The 20,698-nt window shown below is 44.8% G+C and overlaps 1 protein-coding gene across 2 annotated transcripts in view; it reads right to left on the bottom strand.

Moving 5' to 3' along the window:
* Positions 1-20,698, bottom strand: part of LOC137321262 (A-kinase anchor protein 2) — a 152,106-nt gene that overhangs the window by 103,118 nt on the left and 28,290 nt on the right. The window contains exon 1 of one of the 2 annotated variants that reach the window (XM_067983607.1): positions 3,337-3,673. The exons of the other annotated variant lie outside the window; for it this stretch is intronic. Coding sequence (XP_067839708.1) covers positions 3,337-3,372 — 36 coding nt within the window. The 5' untranslated portion in view covers positions 3,373-3,673. Of the gene's footprint in view, positions 1-3,336; positions 3,674-20,698 lie in introns of those variants that run through there. 2 annotated transcript variants of the gene reach the window in all.

Consider the following 20,698-nt stretch of genomic DNA (forward strand, 5'->3'; position numbering starts at 1 on the left):
TCACATAAGATCATGTAGGATCCACTCATAGTACTGTACTGTATATTTAACCCATATTGTGGGTGTATATCTCATTAAAATAAATGCATTTACTGTCAGACATGAAGCATTGCATTCTGCTTTTACCTTACCGGGTTTAGCTCCTGTGTATGATACAGAATGCTACCAATTAAGCCAAGCTGACACTTAATTACAACTTTTTTTCCTTCTGTCCCTTTAAATTGGGACTTTAACCAGTTTCCTTTTAACACCTCATGGGCATAGATGGGAGTTCTTTCCAGTGGGATTTCCAACTAAACATCCCAAATTTCAACGGGCATGCTAAAGGCAGGCTGAGTTCACACATAAATAGTTTTCCACGCAAAGTGAGAGGGAGTGAAGTAAATAAGTATTAGCCCAAATGGAAAGTAAGTTCAGAGCATGAAGATAATGGGAATCAGGCAAAATTCTCGCTGCCCAATTTCCCAGTTCACATTCAAACAACTCTCGCCTGGCATAATGATACTGCGGGTGGAAAATATTTCCTTCTGTGTCAAAAAAAAGATCGAAATGAGGGGTGGGGTATAGGTGGGGGTGGTGAGGCTATGGGGGCATTCCTGAGATCTAGAGTCTCTTCTAAGTTGTCAGTCAATCATTAAACCTGTACCCAATAAAAGCATTTACATGGTTGTTTGTTATGTAGGCAAACACAGCAACCAATATACACCAATAACATGCCTTAAACAGCAATGAGAAGGTAACCTGTTATTGGTGGTATTGGTAAAAGAAGGAACATTGGCAAGGATACCAGAGGAACCCTCACCTCTTCATCCACTGGAGTAGGATATTGGTTCAACATCTCACCTGAAGGACAGCACTTGGAACCAAGTAACACTTTCTCAATACTGCACTAGAGTATTAACCTGGCATTTTAACTCAAACCCTGGTAGGCACATAGAAACAGCAGTAGGCCATTCAGTCCCTTGAGCCTGTTCCGCCATTCAATTAGATCATGACTGATCTGTACCTCAACTCCATTTTCTCGCCTTTGCTCCATATTCCTTAATGCCCTTACCTAACAAAAATCTATCGATTTCAGTTTTTAATTTTTCAACTGACCTAGCATCACATCTTTTTGGGGGAGAGAGTTCCAGATTTCCACTACCGTTTGTGTGAAGAAGTGCTTCCTGACATCACCCTGAACGGCCTAGCTCTAATTTTAAAGTTATGCCTCCTTGTTCTGGACTCCCCCCACCAGAGGAAATTGTTTTTCTCTATCTACCCTATCAAATCCTTTAATCATCTTAAACACCTCAATTAGATCACCCCTTAATCTTCAATATTCAAGCGAATACAAGCCTAGTCTGTGCAACCTGTCCTCATAATTTAACCCTTTTAGCCCCAGTATTATTCTGGTGAATCTGCGCTGCACCCCCTTCTAGGCCAATCTATCCTTCTTGAGGTGTGGTGCCCAGAACTGAACGCAGTACTTCAGATGCGGCCTAACCAGAGCTTTATACAACAATAACATAACTTCCACCGCTTTGCATTCCCCCTGATGTGAGGCTTGAGTCCACAACCTTCTGACCCAACTGAACCAAGCTGATGTCATTATCACGCCCATCAATAAACTAAAGCCATGCTGCAGTGTCCTCGTGTACACTTCACCAGTCAAACATCACCTGGCTTCCAGCACAAAGTATCCACACACAGTGCAACTTTGACAGACCCCACCGCCTCTCTGTACAAACATGGCCAAGTGCCTTACAGCAGGGGAACCCACTGCAAATGTTGACATACTCCCAGGGACAGCCTGCAAATCTTCACGCATTCATGGGGACCTCCTGCAAATATTGACACATTCATGGGGACCTCCTGCAAATACTGACACATTCATGGGGACCTCCTGCAAATCTTCATGCATTCATGGGGACCTCCTGCAAATACTGACACATTCATGGGGACCTCCAGAAAATCTTCACATGTTCGCGGGGACCTCCTACAAATATTGACACATTCATGGGGCTGTCCTGCAAATATTGACCCATTCATGTGGACCGCTTGCAAATATCGACACATTCATGGGGACCTCCTGCAAATACTGACACATTCATGGGGACCTCCTGCAAATATTGACCCATTCATGTGGACATCCTGCAAATATTGACCCATTCATGTGGACATCCTGCAAATATTGACCCATTCATGTGGACATCCTGCAAATATTGACCCATTCATGGGGATCTCCTGCAAATATTGACATATTCCTAAGGATCCCTATGCTAGCTACTGGAAGAAAGCATCAGCTACCCAAAGGGAAACAGAATTATCATTGCAAGTAGCACTTTTTCTTAGTATATACACAGCAACCGAAATAACAAGCTAGCAAATCAACACATACAGAAATCTGATGAGTCTGGGAACCCCTAGGGTCCAGAAACTTTAATTTAAGAACTTATGCCCTATATGTAGCACTCTCCAGCTTGTTGTTCAATGTTGTCCAAAAAGTAATATACACCAGTCAGTTTGCGTTCTATATGTGACATCCTCCAGCCTATTTGTTATCCTATACGTAACTCGCTCCAGCCTGTTTGCATTCTATAAACAAAACACGCACCAGCCAGTTTATTATCCTGTATGTAACTCCCTCCAGTCTGTATTTTTTACCATACCACAAGGTCGTGGCTTCAAGTCCCACTCCAGAGACTTGAGCACATATTCCAGGCTGACACTCCAGTGCAGTACTAAAGGCTGCTCTGTCTGAGGTGCTGCCCTTTCGGATGAGATGTTAAACCCCTGCCTGCCCTCTCAGGCGGACGTAAAAGATCCCATGGCACTACTTCGAAGAAGAGCAGGGGAGTTCTCCCCGGTGTCCTGCCTAACATTTATCCCTGAACCAACATCACTAAAACAGATTTTCTGGTAATTAACACTTTGCTGTTTGTGGGAGCTTGCTGTGCGCAAATTGGCTGTTGCGTTTCCTACATTACTATAGTGACTCCACTTCAAAAAGTACTTCATTGGCTGTAAAGCGCTTTGGGATGTCCAGAGGTCATGAAAGGCGCTATACAAATGCAAGTTTTTTCTTTTGTCTTTATATGTAATATTCTTCAGTTGCTTTGTTATCCTGTAGGTAAGACACTCCAATCTGTATTTTATATATATCTCTTGTGTAACAGACATGTAATAGACTCTAGTCTGAATGTCACCCGGCATGTAACACATTTCAAATCTTGCTGATTCTCTTAATTTAGAACAGACAGTTACGGTAGTAAAAAAAACATGCACAAGTATATTCACCGCATGACAGCATGTTAAATGAACCTCCACAGTTGAGTAAAACTACAGCGTACATACCGAGAGCAAGGAGTACAGGATCAGCCAGGAAATCATGGCGCCTAGTTCCTTCAAAAGTGTCAAACCAAAGGACAATGCTTTGTCAATTGTACAAATCCTGTAAGCACCGCTTTCTTCCTTATTGTTTTGCCAATTCCCTTTTGAAAATAATCCTGCTCCAAACAACCTAGTTTTTTTTTGTGTGTGTTTATTTTCAGACGGCGGAGCAATTCCAAAGATTGCAGCTGAGAAAGGAAATGACTGCAACGCTCCTTCCACCTGCCCTGGTCAGCACTGGGAGCTGGTGGACAAGGTAACCCCGTACCCTCACGCCTCATAAACTCCAGCGCAGTGCTCGCTTCGGATCAATCACATGCTTTCTTAGAGTCAGCAACCCACTGCAGAGGTGAGGCTGCTCATTTAAAAACAAACACTTTCTGCTCATTTGCATTGAAATGATATCCTTTAGCACGACCTTGACGTTTTATCACGGGACACATTCCTGCTTCCACTGCTCCCACATCTACAGGGAACAAACACACGCACGCCTGCACTGGACATGAGAAAGGTGAATAACAGCTAAACAATCAGTAGGGTCTTGGATTTCTGCCTGTTTGAAAATGGTTCCCTTATCTAATGCTACATTTACAGTGCTGTAACGTGAATGAGGTGATTCTAGTATCTGTGGAGGAGACCATAAGAAAGAAAGACTTGCATTTATATAGTGCCTTTCACGACCTCCAATGTCCCAGAGCTCTTTACAGTCAATTAAGTATTTTTTGAATTGAAGTCACTGTTGTAATGTAGGAAACATGGCAGCCAATTTGCACACAGCAAGCTCCCACAAACATCAATTTGATAATGACCAGATAATCTGTTTTAGTGATGTTGGTTGGGGGATAAATATCGGCCAGGACACTGGGGAGAACTCCCCTGCTCTTCAAAATAGTGCCATGGGATCTTTTATGTGAGGGCAGACAGGGCCTTGGTTTAACGTCTCATCCAAAAGACAGCACCTCAGACAGTGCAGCACTCCTTCAGTACTGTACTGGAGTATCAGCCTGGATTTTGTGCTCAAGTCTCTGGAGTGGGACTTGAACCTGAGAGAGAGAGAGAGAGAGAGAGAGAGAGAGCCATGTTTCAAAAAGTTACATCAATCACAGTTCAATGTGTCAAAAGTACAAACAAAAGCCAGTTATTTCTTGCCTCTTTTTTTTGACTGGGTCTCTCCCCAAGGTCAGGAGCTGCTGATTTATAAGCAGCTAACGAGCTACAGAAACCTCTCTTCAACAATTAGCCTCCAGTTCACGTCAGGATGGGCCTATTTAGTCAACTTCCTACAGGGAAACCTGAGCAGTGGCCTTAAAGGGGCAGGCCCGGCTTTAAACACAGCTCCATCTTAGCAGCTAAACATCACAACTGCCCTGCCCCCAAACAGCCCATAAGCAATGACACAGGACATTACCCATGACGTATAATCATTCTTAAAAAGCTGAAGCAGGGTAACTCTGGGTCCTTTTACTCTGAATTTACTTTAACAGTACAACGAGGCCACCATATGTTGCCCAGTTTTCATGTTGTGCAACCTGTGGTAAGTTTATTGGGACTTCCCTAATCTGGACCATTGTCACTGTCTTCAGCACCATGTCGTACCTTCCCCCATCCCTAGACCCCAACCTCCAGAGGAAACAATTGCCTAATGTCGATAAACTGTTAAAACGTACTTCAGATATACAGGAAAAAGGTACCACGAGTCTCTTTCATAATGAGCCATGTTAAATTTAGATTTTATGGCGTGGTCACAATCGTGGAACTTTACAGCACAGATGGAGGCCATTCGGCCCGTCCTGCCTGGGCCAGCTCTTCGAATGAGCTCTCCGCCTAATCCCATTCCTCTGCTCTTGCCACGTAACCGTTAAAATGCTTCTTTGTCAAATATTTATCCCCTTCCCTTGTAAAAGCAATTCTGGATTCTGTTGGCCCCGCCATTCCTGGTGGGGGATTCCATAAAAGAACAACCCTCTGCTTAAAAAATTTCTCCCGCTCTCTCCCTTCGTTTCTCTGGTGATGATCTTGAATTGATGCCCTCGAGTTATTAACTCACCGACCAGTGGAAAATAGTTCACTCCCCCCCCTCCCATTTACCTGATAAAAATCCCTCAAATTTTTGAATTCCGAAGTATTTACATCAACAACAACTTTCATTTATATAGTGCCTTCTTAACATAGTAAAACTTCCCAAGACGCTTCACAGGAGGGATATCAGACAAAATTTAACACCGAGCCACATAAGGAGATATTGGACAGGTGACCAAAGGCTTGGTCAAAGAGGTAGGTTTTAAGGAGGAGAGAGAGAGGTAGAGAGGCTGAGAGGTTCAGGGAGTAAAATTTTGTGAAATTGTTGCACTGCAAGCTTTTATCCACCAGGATTTCAGCAAAGTATAGTTGTAGCCGCATACAATTTTCATCCACTGGGACTGTGAGAACACCTAGCAGTACAGTTGTAGACTTTGTGGCTGGAGGTTGCTGAGTCGATGGGAGGGCACCAGATTACCATGGGGCACATAGGTGCAAGCACTACTCTGGATGCATCTCAGTGCCTGACTGCCCCCCCCCTGGTCATGTTCCAGTCAGTGCCCCCCCGCCACCCCTGAGGAAGACAACTCTCTTTGGGGGTCCAAGTTGCTCACTGGGCCTAAACCCCACTGGCGGGTCTCTCATGTGCCCTTGGTGCACTCAGTTGGCGCATGGGCTTCTGCTGATACACCAGGTCTCCGATCAGCCTGAGGAGCAGGAACTCCAGGCGTGGGGCAGCCCCTCACCTCTGGCTCTGACACTGGCTGACTTTTGCCTTGTTAAGGGGCAGGTGGAGGATCCTCCCCATAGAGAGCAAGCAGGAAATTCCTGGAAAGGCCAAGTTTCCTGGGGATTATGGTGGGAGTCCAGGCAGAGCCCCTGAGAAATTTCATGACCGCTGACCTAACAAACCTGGACCCCCCTCGATGACCCCTGATGACTGAGCCCCCAACTCTGCGATTACCCCCGACCCCCCGATGACTGACCCCCCAACCCAGTGATCTCTGACCCCCCCACTTACCTGTTCACGTCCTCTTCCTTCATCTCTTCCCGTTCGACTGAGACCAGCCTGTCAATCAGGCCGGCCCGTCAGGTGGGAAACCGTCAAAAAATAAGATGTCCTTACATCAAAATCGTAAGGATGTCTGGGAACCCCGTACTTCCAGGTTTCTCATCAGGAATTCCACCCCCACTCCAGTCTCCTCGATAAAATCATGCCCAGAGTCTCTGAATTCATGACCGAAACTACAGCAAATAGAGTCTCCCGATAAAAGCAGGGTGATTTCTCCAGCAAAGTGCAGTGAGTGGAGGATAGTTACATAATACAAATTACATGCATAAAATCAATCCCAGTCACTTGCAGCAGTGCGGTCTCCGGGCGTGATTGAAGGGGCAATTACCCAAACATCTCCATTCAGGCCGGGAATAATGGCATCACTATATGCAGCCATTAACTAAATGCAACAAATGGCAATGGTGGGGGGGCAAGTGTTTGTCTTTGGTGCTCCCGATACAGAGCTTCACACCTCAGAAGCACATAGTGAGAATTTGGGCACAGGCCTGATTTGTAGGCCCATGATTTTCCTTCGAAACGAATGGACGGAAAACTTTGGTCCTGGGAATTGGGGCATGGGCCCAAATTCCTGGTGTGCGCTGCTGGTACCTGAAGCTCGATGCCAGGAGGCACGAAAAATGATCCTCAATGCTGCTTTTTTAGGTTCAAGTGTACGTGCCATGGTTAACCGCTTGCTGCAAGGTGCTTTGCTTTGTTACAGAGGAGGAGGCAATGGATGAAACAATGCTTGCGTCACGGTGCACCTGTTCCAACTGATTACTCTTAAGAGTGCAAGGAAAAATAAATCTTGTTAAGACGCCTGAAAACCTGATTGCAAAGGTTTGCGTTCTCGCACGTACACAGCCCTTGTTGCAGTGTGAATTTTATATACATTAAAAAATAGATCTTTTTCCTGGATTAGGAATGTTAATTGTATCCATGTGATTTATAGTGTTAATTGTATTCAGGTGGTGTGTAGCAATTGGGAACGCTCTTGTATCCATATATGAGAGCGCGGATCTAGGCGGTGGGGTGGTAATGTGGATCTCTGTGAATGTCTGTGAATCAAGGCTTGAAGCAACTGAAGTCTAGGCTCTAGTATTCTATCCTTCACCACCTGGCTATCCAGTTTCTAACAAGGAACATAGGAACAGGAGTAGGCCATTCAGCCCCTCGAGCCTGTACCACCATTCAATTAGATTGTGGCTGATTGAAAATATTTTACGCCAAGAATATGCTGTTGGCTGTCTAAATGTGCAACTGTGTCGCATAGATCTCTTTTCCTGGATTATGGCGGGTAAATGGAGTTAGGATACAGATCTAATTGAATGGCGGAGCAGGCACTGATATATATTTCCCTAAGTCTCCATGCAGATCTCTCTGTGGTATTTAGTGGAGTACTGATTTCAGCTCCCAGAGGCCTGTCAGCACCTTCTATGCACCTGCTTGCAAGCCTGTCGAGAAATCTGGGACACAGCAATCACCGAGGCCATTATTGATTTATTTTGTGACATTGGTTGACCCAGTTGGGTTTCTGGCAAGAGAAGGTGATGAGACGCCTGCATAAAATGTTGGTGAATGACCCACCTACAGCTGCTCTTTAAGGAGAACATCAGGCTTTGCTGCTACAGGGTTCAGGACATAATAGATACAGCGGTCAGAGGTTACAAAAGCAAGGGGGGGTCACGATAATTTAGCTGGAAGGTTTGCGTCATTAAAGCTACAGGGTTCAGATATCACAGCTAGGGTGTTGTCGTGTATATGGAATAATTTGCCAGACAGGGTTCGTTGAGACAAAAATATACGGGTCATTTAAAATGCAGTTTGTTACTAAGATGAGCTAATGGGCTGGAACTAATAATAATAAAAAATAAATAATAAACACACAATTCCTTCCTGTTGGAACTCCAGTATTGCCCCTTCACCTCTTTTTGTCCCTTTTTTAAATGTTTTATTACAACTGGTATCATAGTATCATACTATGGTACAGCACAGGAGGAGGCCATTCAGCCCATCATGCCTGTGCCGGTAGTAGTGAGGTGGGCAGGGTCAGGACATAATAGAGGGTTGTGATATTACAGCTACAAGGGCCAGACATTAGAAGAACAAGGTTCAAGACCTGATACTAAGATGAGCTAGTGGGCTGAAACTAACCATTCGACGGGCTGAGTGGCCTACCCCTGCTCCTATCATTAAAAAACATTTATATTTCACTCCAAGAATAAGGCTGTCGGCCTTCTAAATTAGGCAGTGCATTCTGTTGCCTCAGCTGTCAACAGGCCAGGCTTTGAGCAGTTTGGAGAGGAGCCTGTACTTGGAATTGGGTCTGCCCCAGAAATTCCCTACAGTGATGACTCTATTCATTTTGAAGTATTCGAATGAGCCCTGCTCTCTTTTCTTGCCTGGACACTGCTGTGTAAACTTTTTAACGCCGTTGGATAAAATTAATGAAAACACAAGCTTGCATCCGCCACTTTTAAAACAATCAGTAGCAGCTCCACGTTATATACTCCCAGCTCAACCCATCGCTGACCTCTGGGACAAGATACAGAGCCCATCTTACAAAGCCAACAGCATATTCTTGGAGTGAAATACAAACCGTTTTTAATGCGAGATCGCTACAACGCAATTGCAATAATTACTTTTGTTTTACAAGCTTCGGTTAAAATGCCATCTTTCACAAAATAGAATTAATAGATTCGTACAGCACAGAAGAAGGCCATTCCGCCCATTGTGCCTGTGCCGGCCCTTTGATAGAGCAATCCAAATAGTCCTACTTTTCCTGGCAAATTTTTCATTTTCAAGTATAAAACCCTTTTGAAAGTTGCTATTGAATCTGTTTTCACCACCCTTTCAGGCAGTGCATTCCAGATCATAACAGCTTGCTGCGTAAAAAAAATTTCTCCTCATCTCCCCCCCTGGCTTTTTTGAAAATAAACATAATTTCAAAACAACACACAGCTCTGTGCTTCTTTTCCGATGAGTCATAATTTCCATCTGTGCACAACTTTCAGCATTTCCCCCCCAAAAAAGTGACACACACCAGACTCCTTTATACGTTCTAGAAATTCCCATATTTCCTCCTCAGCCATCTTTTGGCATTCCTCATATTAACACTAAAGTATTGTTTAGGTGCCAATGGGGGCAGTAGAGAACGGATCCCTAGATACACATTGTGGTGTATGGTCTGCCTCACAAAGTACCAAAGAAACTGGACTAAGTATAATCAGGCCAGTAGGGCAATACAATGCTACAAAACTTTGAGAGTTTAAAATGTGCTAAAAATGAGTCTGGTTTCAGCCTTAATCTAGTAGGTTGTCAACCTTCCAAGATTGTCGTGGAGTCTCCAGGAATTAAAGATTAATCTCCTAGACCCTGGAGAAAAATCATAGCGGTGCTAAAACAGATTGTGTGTTTTTTCATTTTCTTTGAAGGGGAAGGTAGATAAGCACATGAGGGAGAAAGGAATAGAAGGATATGCTGATAGGGTGAGATGATGTAGGGTGGGAGGAGGCTCGTGTGGAGCATAAACGCCAGCATAAACCAGTTGGGCTGAATGACCTGTTTCTGTGCAGTAAATTCTATGTAAACTTCCCTTTATTAGTTATAAAGAATATTGGAGATGGGGGTAAAAAGGCTGTGTGACCGGGTGGGGAGGCTGGAGGTGAGAGGTCATGTGATGAAACCTCCATGGTTACGTCCAACTACAGTTGCCAACTCTATAATCTAGTATCATTACTGTTGGCCCAATTGGTCCTTAATTACATTTTTTTTTGAATTAAGTACAACAGTTGTACAAGCCCGATGGAGTTCACTGGGGCTTTGAATCTAGCTCCCTTATGAGGGAATAATGAGAATATGACAGGCTGGGAAATACTGAGCCCTTTGGGACGTCCCAAAGACTTCTAAACACACTTGCTTCACACACTGTATAGTGCCATCCTCAAACCTCTCTATCAATCAGTATTAGGGGCAGAAAAATCCAATAAATGTGAGCGAGGTACAGAGAATTCATTTAGTGTCACCTTATATTAATCTGAGAAATGGCCAGAAGGTTGACCTTCGGCCCCTTCATAGACCTCTAACCACCACCCTACTGACCAGGACTCTACCTATTCCATGTACTTTCTTAAGTAGGCACAAAGTAGGTGATGACAGACCTTTGCACAGAACTACCCAGGATTTTTTCTGTGCCAGGACTCACTGTTATTCTTTTATCTTAAGTCTTTACTTGAAAGATATTTCCTTAGAAGCAGTTTGGACACCAGCTCTGGAGGTTCAAATGAAACCTGCAACGTCTCATAAACCAAGTGAGAGTCTTCTGTGTAAAATGCCAACTTAGTGTTAGTCTTGGGTGCTTTCAACAATAAGAAAAACAAATGGCTACTTTATAAAATTTGTTGTCAGGAATGGTCCCTGATGCTGCCAATGAATTTGGCGATGACATCTATTAGGGAAGTGAGTGTGAAGCCTTCTTGTCTAATGTGCTAACATTGTACTGAAAATCAATCGCCTGCTGAAGCTCTAATAAAAAGTGTCAGACAGACGCCCTAGTGGAGTCCCATAGGGATGGTGGTAGGACTGCTGCACCTTATCGCCCCTATGATTTTTTTCTCCTGCCTGTTGCTCGCAGCAGCGCCCTGGAGATTAGTCTTCAATTCCTGGAGACTCCAGGGCAGTCCTGGAGGGTTGGCAGCCCTACCCTGACATGTCACATTGCAAGAAGGTTTCACAGGTGCTTCACTGGACTACCTGCTCATCTTGACATTACCAAATATGCTAATTTGCCCCTTCACTCAGCCTCAACCTCAGAAAAGGCCCCTTGATTGCACCCATATTCCTGATTCCTACATCAGCCAACCTATGTTCTGCCTGAGCACGATTATCAATGTAGTGCCAATTAATGCTGAATTACAGGTAATTGTGTGCCATGCACTTGTGTCCACTAGGAATTGGGTTGAGATTGTCCAAACGCATTTCACAATATATCCTGATAGTTGGCGAGCAGCTGACAACTTTCATGTCAGGGTGGGGTTGCCAACACTCCAGGGTTGCGAGTAACACCCGGGAGAAAAATCATAGGGATATTTTAAAAAATTGTGTTTTAAAAAAAATTTCTCTGAACACTTTGGTTGCTGGTAATAAAAATATCAGAAATGGGGATAAAGGCGTTTTGACTGACAGTCAAAAATAATTCAATCAGGTGGTAAAGAGTCTATTCACTTTCCGATTGGTGCGGGAAGGCGGGGAGCCGCGAGGACGGACATGTTGGGCAACCAATGGCAGGCGTGTGGGGGCAGGGGCAGATGAAGGCATGTGATGAAAACTCCAGGAACTTGTCCAACCAGAGATGGCAACCTGATGTCAGGGTTCTTTGCTGGACTCAAACCCAGGTCCCAATGGTGAAAAGATAGTCTACTAATCCATTGAACCACGCAGTGTCTGGGCCTTCCCCCAAGGGAAGTTAATGCTGGAGAATGGAACTGTTCCCATTTCAGGCAGCCATTGTCAGCAGACAGCATTGTGCACTCCCAGGTCAGGTAAAGCTCGGCCAAATGCAGGGTAAAGCTCCCTCTACTCTTCCCCAACAACGTGCCTCAGCCCTGGCTTCAGGAGAGCGCCCCCTACTGCACCAGTGTGACATTTTATTTTCCGTTTCCCACCCCAGTGTCCTGGAATTACATAGGATGTACAGCACAGAAACAGGCCATTCGGCCCAACAGGTCCATGCCAGTGCTTATGCTCCACATGACTGTCCTCCTACTCATTTTCATCGAATCCCATCAACGTATCCTTCTATTCCTTTCTCCCTCATGTATTTATCTGGCTTCCCCTTAAATGCATCTATGCTATTCACCTCAACCACTCTGCATGGTAGCCAGTTCCACATTCTCACCACTCTCTGGGTAAATAAGTTTCTCCTGAATTCCCTATTGGATTATTAGTGACTATCTTATATTTATGGCCTCTCTGAGTGAGACTACCGGTTAGTGCTGAATTAGGGACAAATTGGTGTTGTTGGCCCCTGACCATCTTGAACTGGATTGAAACTGCCCAAACTCGTTTCACATCGTGGCCTTGTAGCCAGCAAACAGATGAGGCTTTCACACTATTAATCTGGGTTGGATTTGTACCCAGGCCCCAGGGTGTGAGACCAGGACCTCTTTCTAGATATTTTCAGTGTTTAGCCAATGAGGTGAAAATTGCACAACCGGCTGACCTGTTCTAACCATTACCTCCAACACCCCCCACTCCCACATCGAGAAAAAAAAGCGTTTACTATCTAGGTTTATATGGATAGAATCATAGAATCTTCCAGCACAGAAGGAGGCCATTCGGCCCATTGTGTCTGCACCGGCTCTTTTGACAGGACTGTCCCATTAGTCCCACTCCCCCCTGCTCTTTCCCCGTTGCCCTGCAAATTTTCTCCCCTCAAGTATTTATCAAATTCCCTTTTGAAAGTCACCATTGAATCTGTTTCCACCACCCTTTCAACAACAACAATTTGCATTTATATAGCGCCTTTAAAGTAGTAAAACTTCCCAAGGCGATCACAGGAGAGATTATCGAACAAAATTTGACACCAAGACACATAGATATTGGACGGGTGACCAAAAGCTCGGTCAAAGAGGTAGATTTTAAGGAGCGTCTTAAAGGAGGAAAGAGAGGTAGAGAGACGGTGAGGTTTAAGGAGGGAATTCCAGATCTTAGGGCCTAGGCAGCTGAAGGCACGGCCGCCAATGGTGGAGCGATTAAAATAAGGGATGCGCAAGAGGCTACAATTGGAGGAGCGCAGAGATCTCGGAGGGTTGTAGGGCTGGAGGAGGTTACAGAGATAGGGAGGGGCGAGGCCATGGAGGGATTTGAAAGCAAGGATGAGAATTTGAAAATCAAGGCGTTCCCGGACTGGGAGCCAATGTAGGTCAGTGAGGACAGGGTGATGGGTGAAAGGGACTTGGTGCATGTATTCCAGATCAGAACAGCTTGCTGCAGATGATTTACATCCATTTACATCGAATAATGTCGCAAGGACACTGTGTCAAAGTGAGTTTGAAATGGGTTCCTCACACCGAAGAATTCTGTAAACACCCTCCGCATATCCTTCAGTTAATGGTTTTTGGACGTTTCACTTTTTCATTAAACTTATGGCCAACTCCAGCTGTAGAAGCCAGTCAGATCAGGGTCACGACCTGGACTGACAAAAGCAGTCCAGCTGGTATCTTTTCTTTCAGTGGCCAGCCCCAAGATTGTAAAGATTACAAAAAGAGCAGCAGCTGGAAAGCGATCGAATTTTACAACGAGCAAGATTAAAAGACAATACTCGGGGGGAAGCTGAACAGAAATGAACTGCCCTGTCCACAGTGTACGGACACGGCTGTGTAACCTTGCTGCCTGCTGAAATCCAGTGCGGGGTAGAGTCCTGAAACTGGGACATCTACGTTGCACCATCTGGTCGGAGAGGCAATCTCTTTCTTGCTCATTTCCTCCCACCCTACCTGAAGAAATTGATTCCCCTGCTGCTTGCCAGGTTACAGCTTCACTGGTCAGACTCCAGTATCTCGCCCATGTATCCTTCGTGTGAGCTTTAATAATAAGCAGCCGTGGCTCAGTGGGTAGTACTCTCACTTCTGCGTTAAAAGGTCATAGGTTCAAGTCCCACTCCAGAGACTTGAGCACTTGAGCACACAATCTAGGTGCTCACTCCCAGTGCAGTACTAAGGGAGTGCTGCACTGGCGGAGGTGCTGCCTTTCGGATGAGACATTAAACCGAGGTGCGATCTGCCCTCTCAAGTGGGTGTAAAAGATCCCACAGCACTGTTTGAAGAAGAGCAGGAGAGTGTGCTGGCCAATATTTAACACTAGAACAGATTATCTGGTCAATGTTACATTGCTGTTTGTGGGAGCTTGCTGTGCGCAAATTGGCTGCCACGTTTCCTACATTACAACAGGGACTACACTTCAAAAATACTTCATTGGATGTAAAGTGCTTTGGGATGTCCTGAGGTCATGAAAGGCGATATATAAATGCAAGTTCTTTCTTTGTTATTCAACTGTGGGTGGTCAACACAGCTGAGTGTCTTCCTATCCCAACAGGAGATCCACACATGGGCACTGACTAAGATCTTGTACAGTAATGATACAATTTGTTTTGATTTGTGACTATCCTTCTGCTAATGCAATCCAGTTGTTCTTTTTCATTGCAGCCAAACAATGAGCAGACTGTTTTGTAGATCGTGCTGAGGTCAGACTTAACTCCCTCAGTAACTTGACTAGGTAACTTTATTAAGGTAGTGATGCCATCACCTCTCTGGAGGAGGGGAAACACTAGAGTGAACAAATCGTAGTCCCAGTGAGTACCTCATACTTAGTCCCATATCGGCTCTAAATCAGAACCAGGCTGCTTGTAAAGGCTATTATTTCGCTCAGCATGTGCAAGTGGGCTTTCAGATAGCACAAATTAAAAGGAAAGTCGACATGGCCTTTGACTTTTCCTATTCAAGTCATTGTGAGACAATCGTTGAAGGAAAGCTATAAGCCATGCATTGAATGGCAGTTACTGACAAATCACAGAACGAACATCACAAATTGTTCCCTAGCCATCGACTCCATCCCCCTCTCTTACCACAGTCTGAGGTTGAACTGGACTATTCGCAACCTCTGCGTCCTTTTTGACCCTGAGCTGAGCTTCCAACACCAGATTTTCTCCATCACCAAGATTGCCTAATTCCACCTCTGTAATATCGCCCGTATCTGTCCCTGCCCCAGCTCATCTGCTGCTGAAACCCTTATCCCATGCCTTTCTTACCTCCAGTCTCGACTATTCCAATGCTCTCTTGGCCGGCCTCCCACCTTCAACCCTACGTAAACCTGAGCTCATCCAAAACTCTGGTGCCCGGATCCTCACTCGCACCAAATCCCATTCACCCATCACCCCTGTGCTTGCTGACCTACACTGGCTCCCGGTCCGGCATCACCTCCTTTTAATATTCTCATCCTTGTGTTCAAATCCCTCCATGGCCTCGCCCCTCCTTATCTCTGTAATCTCTTCCAGCCCTACAACCTTCCGAGATCTCTGCACTCCTCTAATTCTGACCTCTTGCGCATCCCCGATTTTAATCGCTCCACCATTGGTGGGCGTGCCGTCAGCTATCTGAATTAAGCTCTGGAATTCCCTCCCTAAACCTCTCCGTCTCCCTACCTCTCTCCTCCTTTAAGACGCTCCTTTAAACCTACCTCATCACCTGTCCTAATATCTCCTTATGTGGCTCGGTGTCAAATTTTGTTTGATAATCGCTCCTGCGAATCGCCGTGGGACGTTTCACTACGTTAAAGGCGCTGTATAAATGCAAGTCGTTGTTGAATAAATTGCAAAAAGAAAGTGATCCAGGGTTCACCAGAAACAGGAGACAGCTGCAACTGGAGAAAGAAAAATGGGCAACCCACTTCAGCACAGCAGAGGTTTAAGACTGTGACACAGAGATGAAGTAGGAGCTTCCTCTGAAAAAAAAACTGACAAGTGAAACCACACAACTTTCAGTAGCAACTCCCAACACCTCCAAAACATTCCGAACCTGAAATGCTCCAGAAGTGCAGAGCGGAAAATCAATCACCTTAAATCCCTGCGTACCTATCAGAGGCCCTTCTTGAAGAGGATCTTCAAAACTTTTTCCTGCTTCGGTCAAACAGCTCGCCAACAGCACGCCCCAGCTGCAAACCAACGCCAGCTTTTGCGGCTTGCGATTGAGAAATGAGGAACTAGTGACACAAGTTGGGTCCTGGCAGATGCTTGGCATGTACTGAGCATGAAAACTGTAATCTTCAGTTAAGTAGACTCAACATAGTCAAACACCACAAGGAGTGGTTGAGGCGAATAGCATAGATGCATTTAAGGGGAAGCTCGATGTGCATGAGGGAGAAAGGAATCGAAGGATATGCTGATAGGGTTAGATGAAGTAGGATGGGAGGAGGCTCGTGCGGAGCATAAACACCGGCACAGACCAGTTGGGCCGAATGGCCTGTTTCTGTGCTGTACATTCTATGTAACCTGGAATACATCATTTAACATCATGAATCGCTTTACTTCATAAATCAATCGCCTTTTGTTTTACTGCCACCATTATTGTTACAACAAACCGACAGAATTTGATAAGATGAAGTCTTAAGTTAATCGCACTTCCACAATATCAAAACTATCAGGTCTCACTCACTTCCAGAGACACGTACTGTTCTGACAAATTCTTTCTGTCACTTCAACAGGTTTTAAATCTGTGCCAAGAATTTTCTCAAGGTGTTACTATTTTAACTGGTCTGACCTTGGTGATATTGTAATGTCATTTGCCAGTGTTACACCACATATTATTGTCAATTTGTCACTGCCAACACTGTAAAACCTTTTTATTTCTGTGGGATTTAAAGTTTGTGTTTTTAAAGGAGTAGCTTGGCTTAACCCTCAGGGTAACAGTGATAAATTCCTTTACTTCAGCAAGAACACAGTCTGGGGCTGAAGGGGCTTTGCCTGGACAGACAGTTGCTTACGATTTTTGCTAGTAAATGAAACACGTTGAAGTTCGATTGGTTGTGTTTATGAATTAAAATTAAGATGAAGCCCCTATTTTCAGTATTTCTATAGTGATACTGCACTCACTTTGGGCTTTGCCACTTACAACTAAACATTTAATTGAAAGATAGGAAGACTTGCATTTATAAAGCGCCCTTCGTGACCTCAGGATGTCCCAAAGCGCTTTACAGCCAATGAAGTACTATTAAAGTGAAGTCACTGCTGTAATGTAGGAAATGTGGCAGCCAATTTGCGCACAGCAAGGTCCCATAAACAGCAATGCAATAACGACCAGATAATCTGTTTTTAGCGATGTTGGTTGACGGATAAATATTGGCCAGGACACCGGGGAGAACTCCCCTGCTCTTCTTCAAAATAGTGGGATCTTTTACGTCCACCTGAGAGGGGACACGGGGCCTCAGTTTAACATCTCTTCCAAAAGACAGCATCTCCGACAGTGTTGCACTCCCTCAGTACTGCGGTGGGATTATCAGCCTAGACTGTGTGCTCAAGTCTCTAGAGCAGGACTTGAACCTATGACCTTTAGTAACTCAGAGGCAAGAGTGCTACCATTGAGCCACAGCTGACAGAATTGGTGCTCTAGATTTGGATGGTTTGCCAAATGCTGCTAAACCACATCACTTTCTATTTGACATAGATTTGATCTGTAACAGTTGACACACTACAGGGCAGTGAGGTGTGGGAGGTCACCACTGGCCTGTGCTGCAGCACTACTGGATCACAGCCTTGATTTCATAATCCTGCGGAGTTCCCAATCTCAACCACCGGTGGAGGGGGGGGGGCAATGTAGGGGAAGTGTAGGAGAGAATAATCGGAGGAGGAGTTATCCTTAGCTGGGCCTGGATGCCTTTAAATGGCTGGTTAGAAGCAACATTACAGAGGCCTAGTAGTAAGCCAAGGCCTGTCCTTCTCAGTATACTTTGTACATGGCCTAGGTGCAGCATAGAAAGAGAATTAATATTCAAATTTTAAAGGAAGTATCTTATAATGAACAAGTTAAACCGAGAACTTATAAGGAAAATGTTCCCAGCTAATTGCAGCATTTTCTTCCCTGTTCCCCAACATGTCAAGAGGGTGAGTACAGTTTAGTTATAGGTGCCTCACAGACTATGTTGTATCAACAATTACTGAAACCCTCGTCACTGCTGGGTATTCAATAGGGCTTGGAGAAATTGCAGACTTTTAGATCAAAACATCGTCCTGCGAATCCTGGATCATTTTATGTATATTTGGCCCTGAAACGGAAGCACCTATAACTAAAAGGAAACATTGGGGCAATTTCAGTATCTGGAGCAGGTTTGAAGAAGGGGACGTAGCCCATACCCAAAAAAAAACCTCCGGCTGACGGAGGGGCTGGGGGAACATCTACCCCTTTCCTTAGGGTGTTAGGAAATGACCTTTGGGTCTGGCATTCTTTGGTACCAGCACTTCATCATACCTAGCAGCAACTGGAGGTGATTTTAACTGCATGCCCCCCCCTGTTCCCACCGGGAGGGTTTGATTGAAATCACCCCCGTGATTCATCAACTATCATCCCAGACCAAGGGGGACAACCAACTCAACCTTTCTGAGAGATGCGTTGAAGAGACACCGGGGCCTATTTTTTGTTCACAAGTTTATCAGACACTGTTGAATGTCCTTTCACAGCTGCAATGACGCGGAATGACTCTAAATTAGTGCGACCAGCGTCGTAATTTTAAAATTCCCATCCTTGTTTTCAAATTGCTCCATGGCCTCGCCCCCTCCCTATCTCTGTAACCTCCTCCAGCCCTACAACCCTCTGAGATCTCTGCGTTCCTCCAATTCTGGCCTCTTGCGCAGCCCCGATTTTAATCACCCCACCATTGGCGGCTGTGCCTTCAGCTGCCTAGGCCCTAAACTCTGGAATTCCCTCCCTAAACCTCTACGTCTCTCTACCTTTCTCTCCTCCTTTAAGATGTTCCATAAAACCTGTTCTAATATCTCCTCATGTGGCTCGGTGTCAAATTTTGGTTGATAACGCTCCTGTGAAGCGCCTTGAGACGTTTTACTACGTTAAAGGCGCTATATAAATGCAGGTTGTTGTTGTAATACTACGCATCACAAAAATCAAAAGATGGCGCACAATAATTAGGCACAATTAATTAATTCTGCTGAAGTCACAGCCGAGAGCAGCTCAGATCTGCTGCACCTCACTCCTGGAAAGCCATCTGGAACTTTCCGCTGCGTAAACTGATTCACTGACAGTCTTTGAAATGCCACATTCCACAGTAAATCAGAGACACACTGCTCACAGAGAAGCCAAAAACTGTCGCGACATTCTTGCACTGCGCCCAATCAGCACAAGCTTAGGGGATTTGGCTGTTGTCTCTGGAATGTGCCAGAAAGCGATATGCTCCATCTGTTCTATGAATCTGTGGAATGACGGTTTGGAGTACTGTATGCCACTCATTGGGCGCTGATTTTCATTTTCGTAAGGATAGAAAATCGGCCACAGCAGATTGGCTGCCCGTTATATAACCCATCCGATTTTCCTTTTCACTGAAGCCAGTTTTCAGTTTGCCACCCAAGTCCAAACTGAAAATAACCCCCAATCAGTTTTCACGTGTCTGCTGTGGCTCAGTGGGTAGCACTCTTGATGTCAGAAGGTTGTGGGGTCAAGTCTCTGTAGTGGGACTTGACTACATAATCTAGGCCAGTGCAGTATTGAGGGAGGGCTGCACTGTCAGAGGTTGGATGTGATGTTAAACCAAGTCCCTATCTGCCCTCTCAGGTGGATGTAAAAGATGCTATTTTGAAGAAGAGTAGAGGAGTCTCCCCAGTTTCCTGGCCAATATTTATCCTTCAACTGACATTACCGAAACAGACTATCTGGTCATTTATTTCATTGATATTTGTGGGAACTTGCTGTGCGCAAATTGGTTGCCACGTTTCCTACATTAGAACAGCGACTACACTTCAAAATGTGTTTCATTGGCTGTAAAGCGCTTTGGGAAGTCCTGAGGTCCTGAAATAACGACCAGATAATTTTTGCATGGCAGAAAATATCACCACTAAACCTACAAGCTAAAACTACGAATCCAATTTATTGACTTTCAACTATGGAGAAGAAAAAATATTGTACGATAAAGCACAAGGCAACTATGCTTTAAAATAAACATGCAAATATTTTAAAATAACAAATACAGATGTTTCCTTCAAAGCTGTCGGCAGCCCTTCTCTAAAATTAGAACAGTCTCTTGAAAGAAAGAACTTGCATTTATATAGCGCCTTTCACGACCTCAGAACGTCCCATAGCCAATGAAGTACTTTTGAAGTGTAGTCACTGTTGTAATATAGGAAACGCAGCAGCCAATTTGCGCACGGCAAGATCCCACAAATAGTAATGAGATAATGACCAGATAATCTGTTTTTTAGTGATGTTGGTTGAGGGATAAATATTGGCCAGGACACTGGGGAGAACTCCCCTGCTGTGCTTCAGAATAGTGCCATGGGACCTTTTAAGTCCACCCGAGAGGGCAGATGGGGCCTTGGTTTAACGTCTCATCCGAAAGACTGGAACTAAAATTGTCTTGGAACAAACAGTGCCTTGCCTCTTATAGAGAGTTTCATGTGAAATACATAAATCAAGCATTCACACGGCTCTTGGAGTCTGAACAGACAGTTTAAAGAGAACTTTGCACTGGAAGAATAAA

Source organism: Heptranchias perlo, chromosome 4 (genome assembly GCF_035084215.1).
Source record: "Heptranchias perlo isolate sHepPer1 chromosome 4, sHepPer1.hap1, whole genome shotgun sequence".
NCBI lineage: Eukaryota > Metazoa > Chordata > Chondrichthyes > Hexanchiformes > Hexanchidae > Heptranchias > Heptranchias perlo.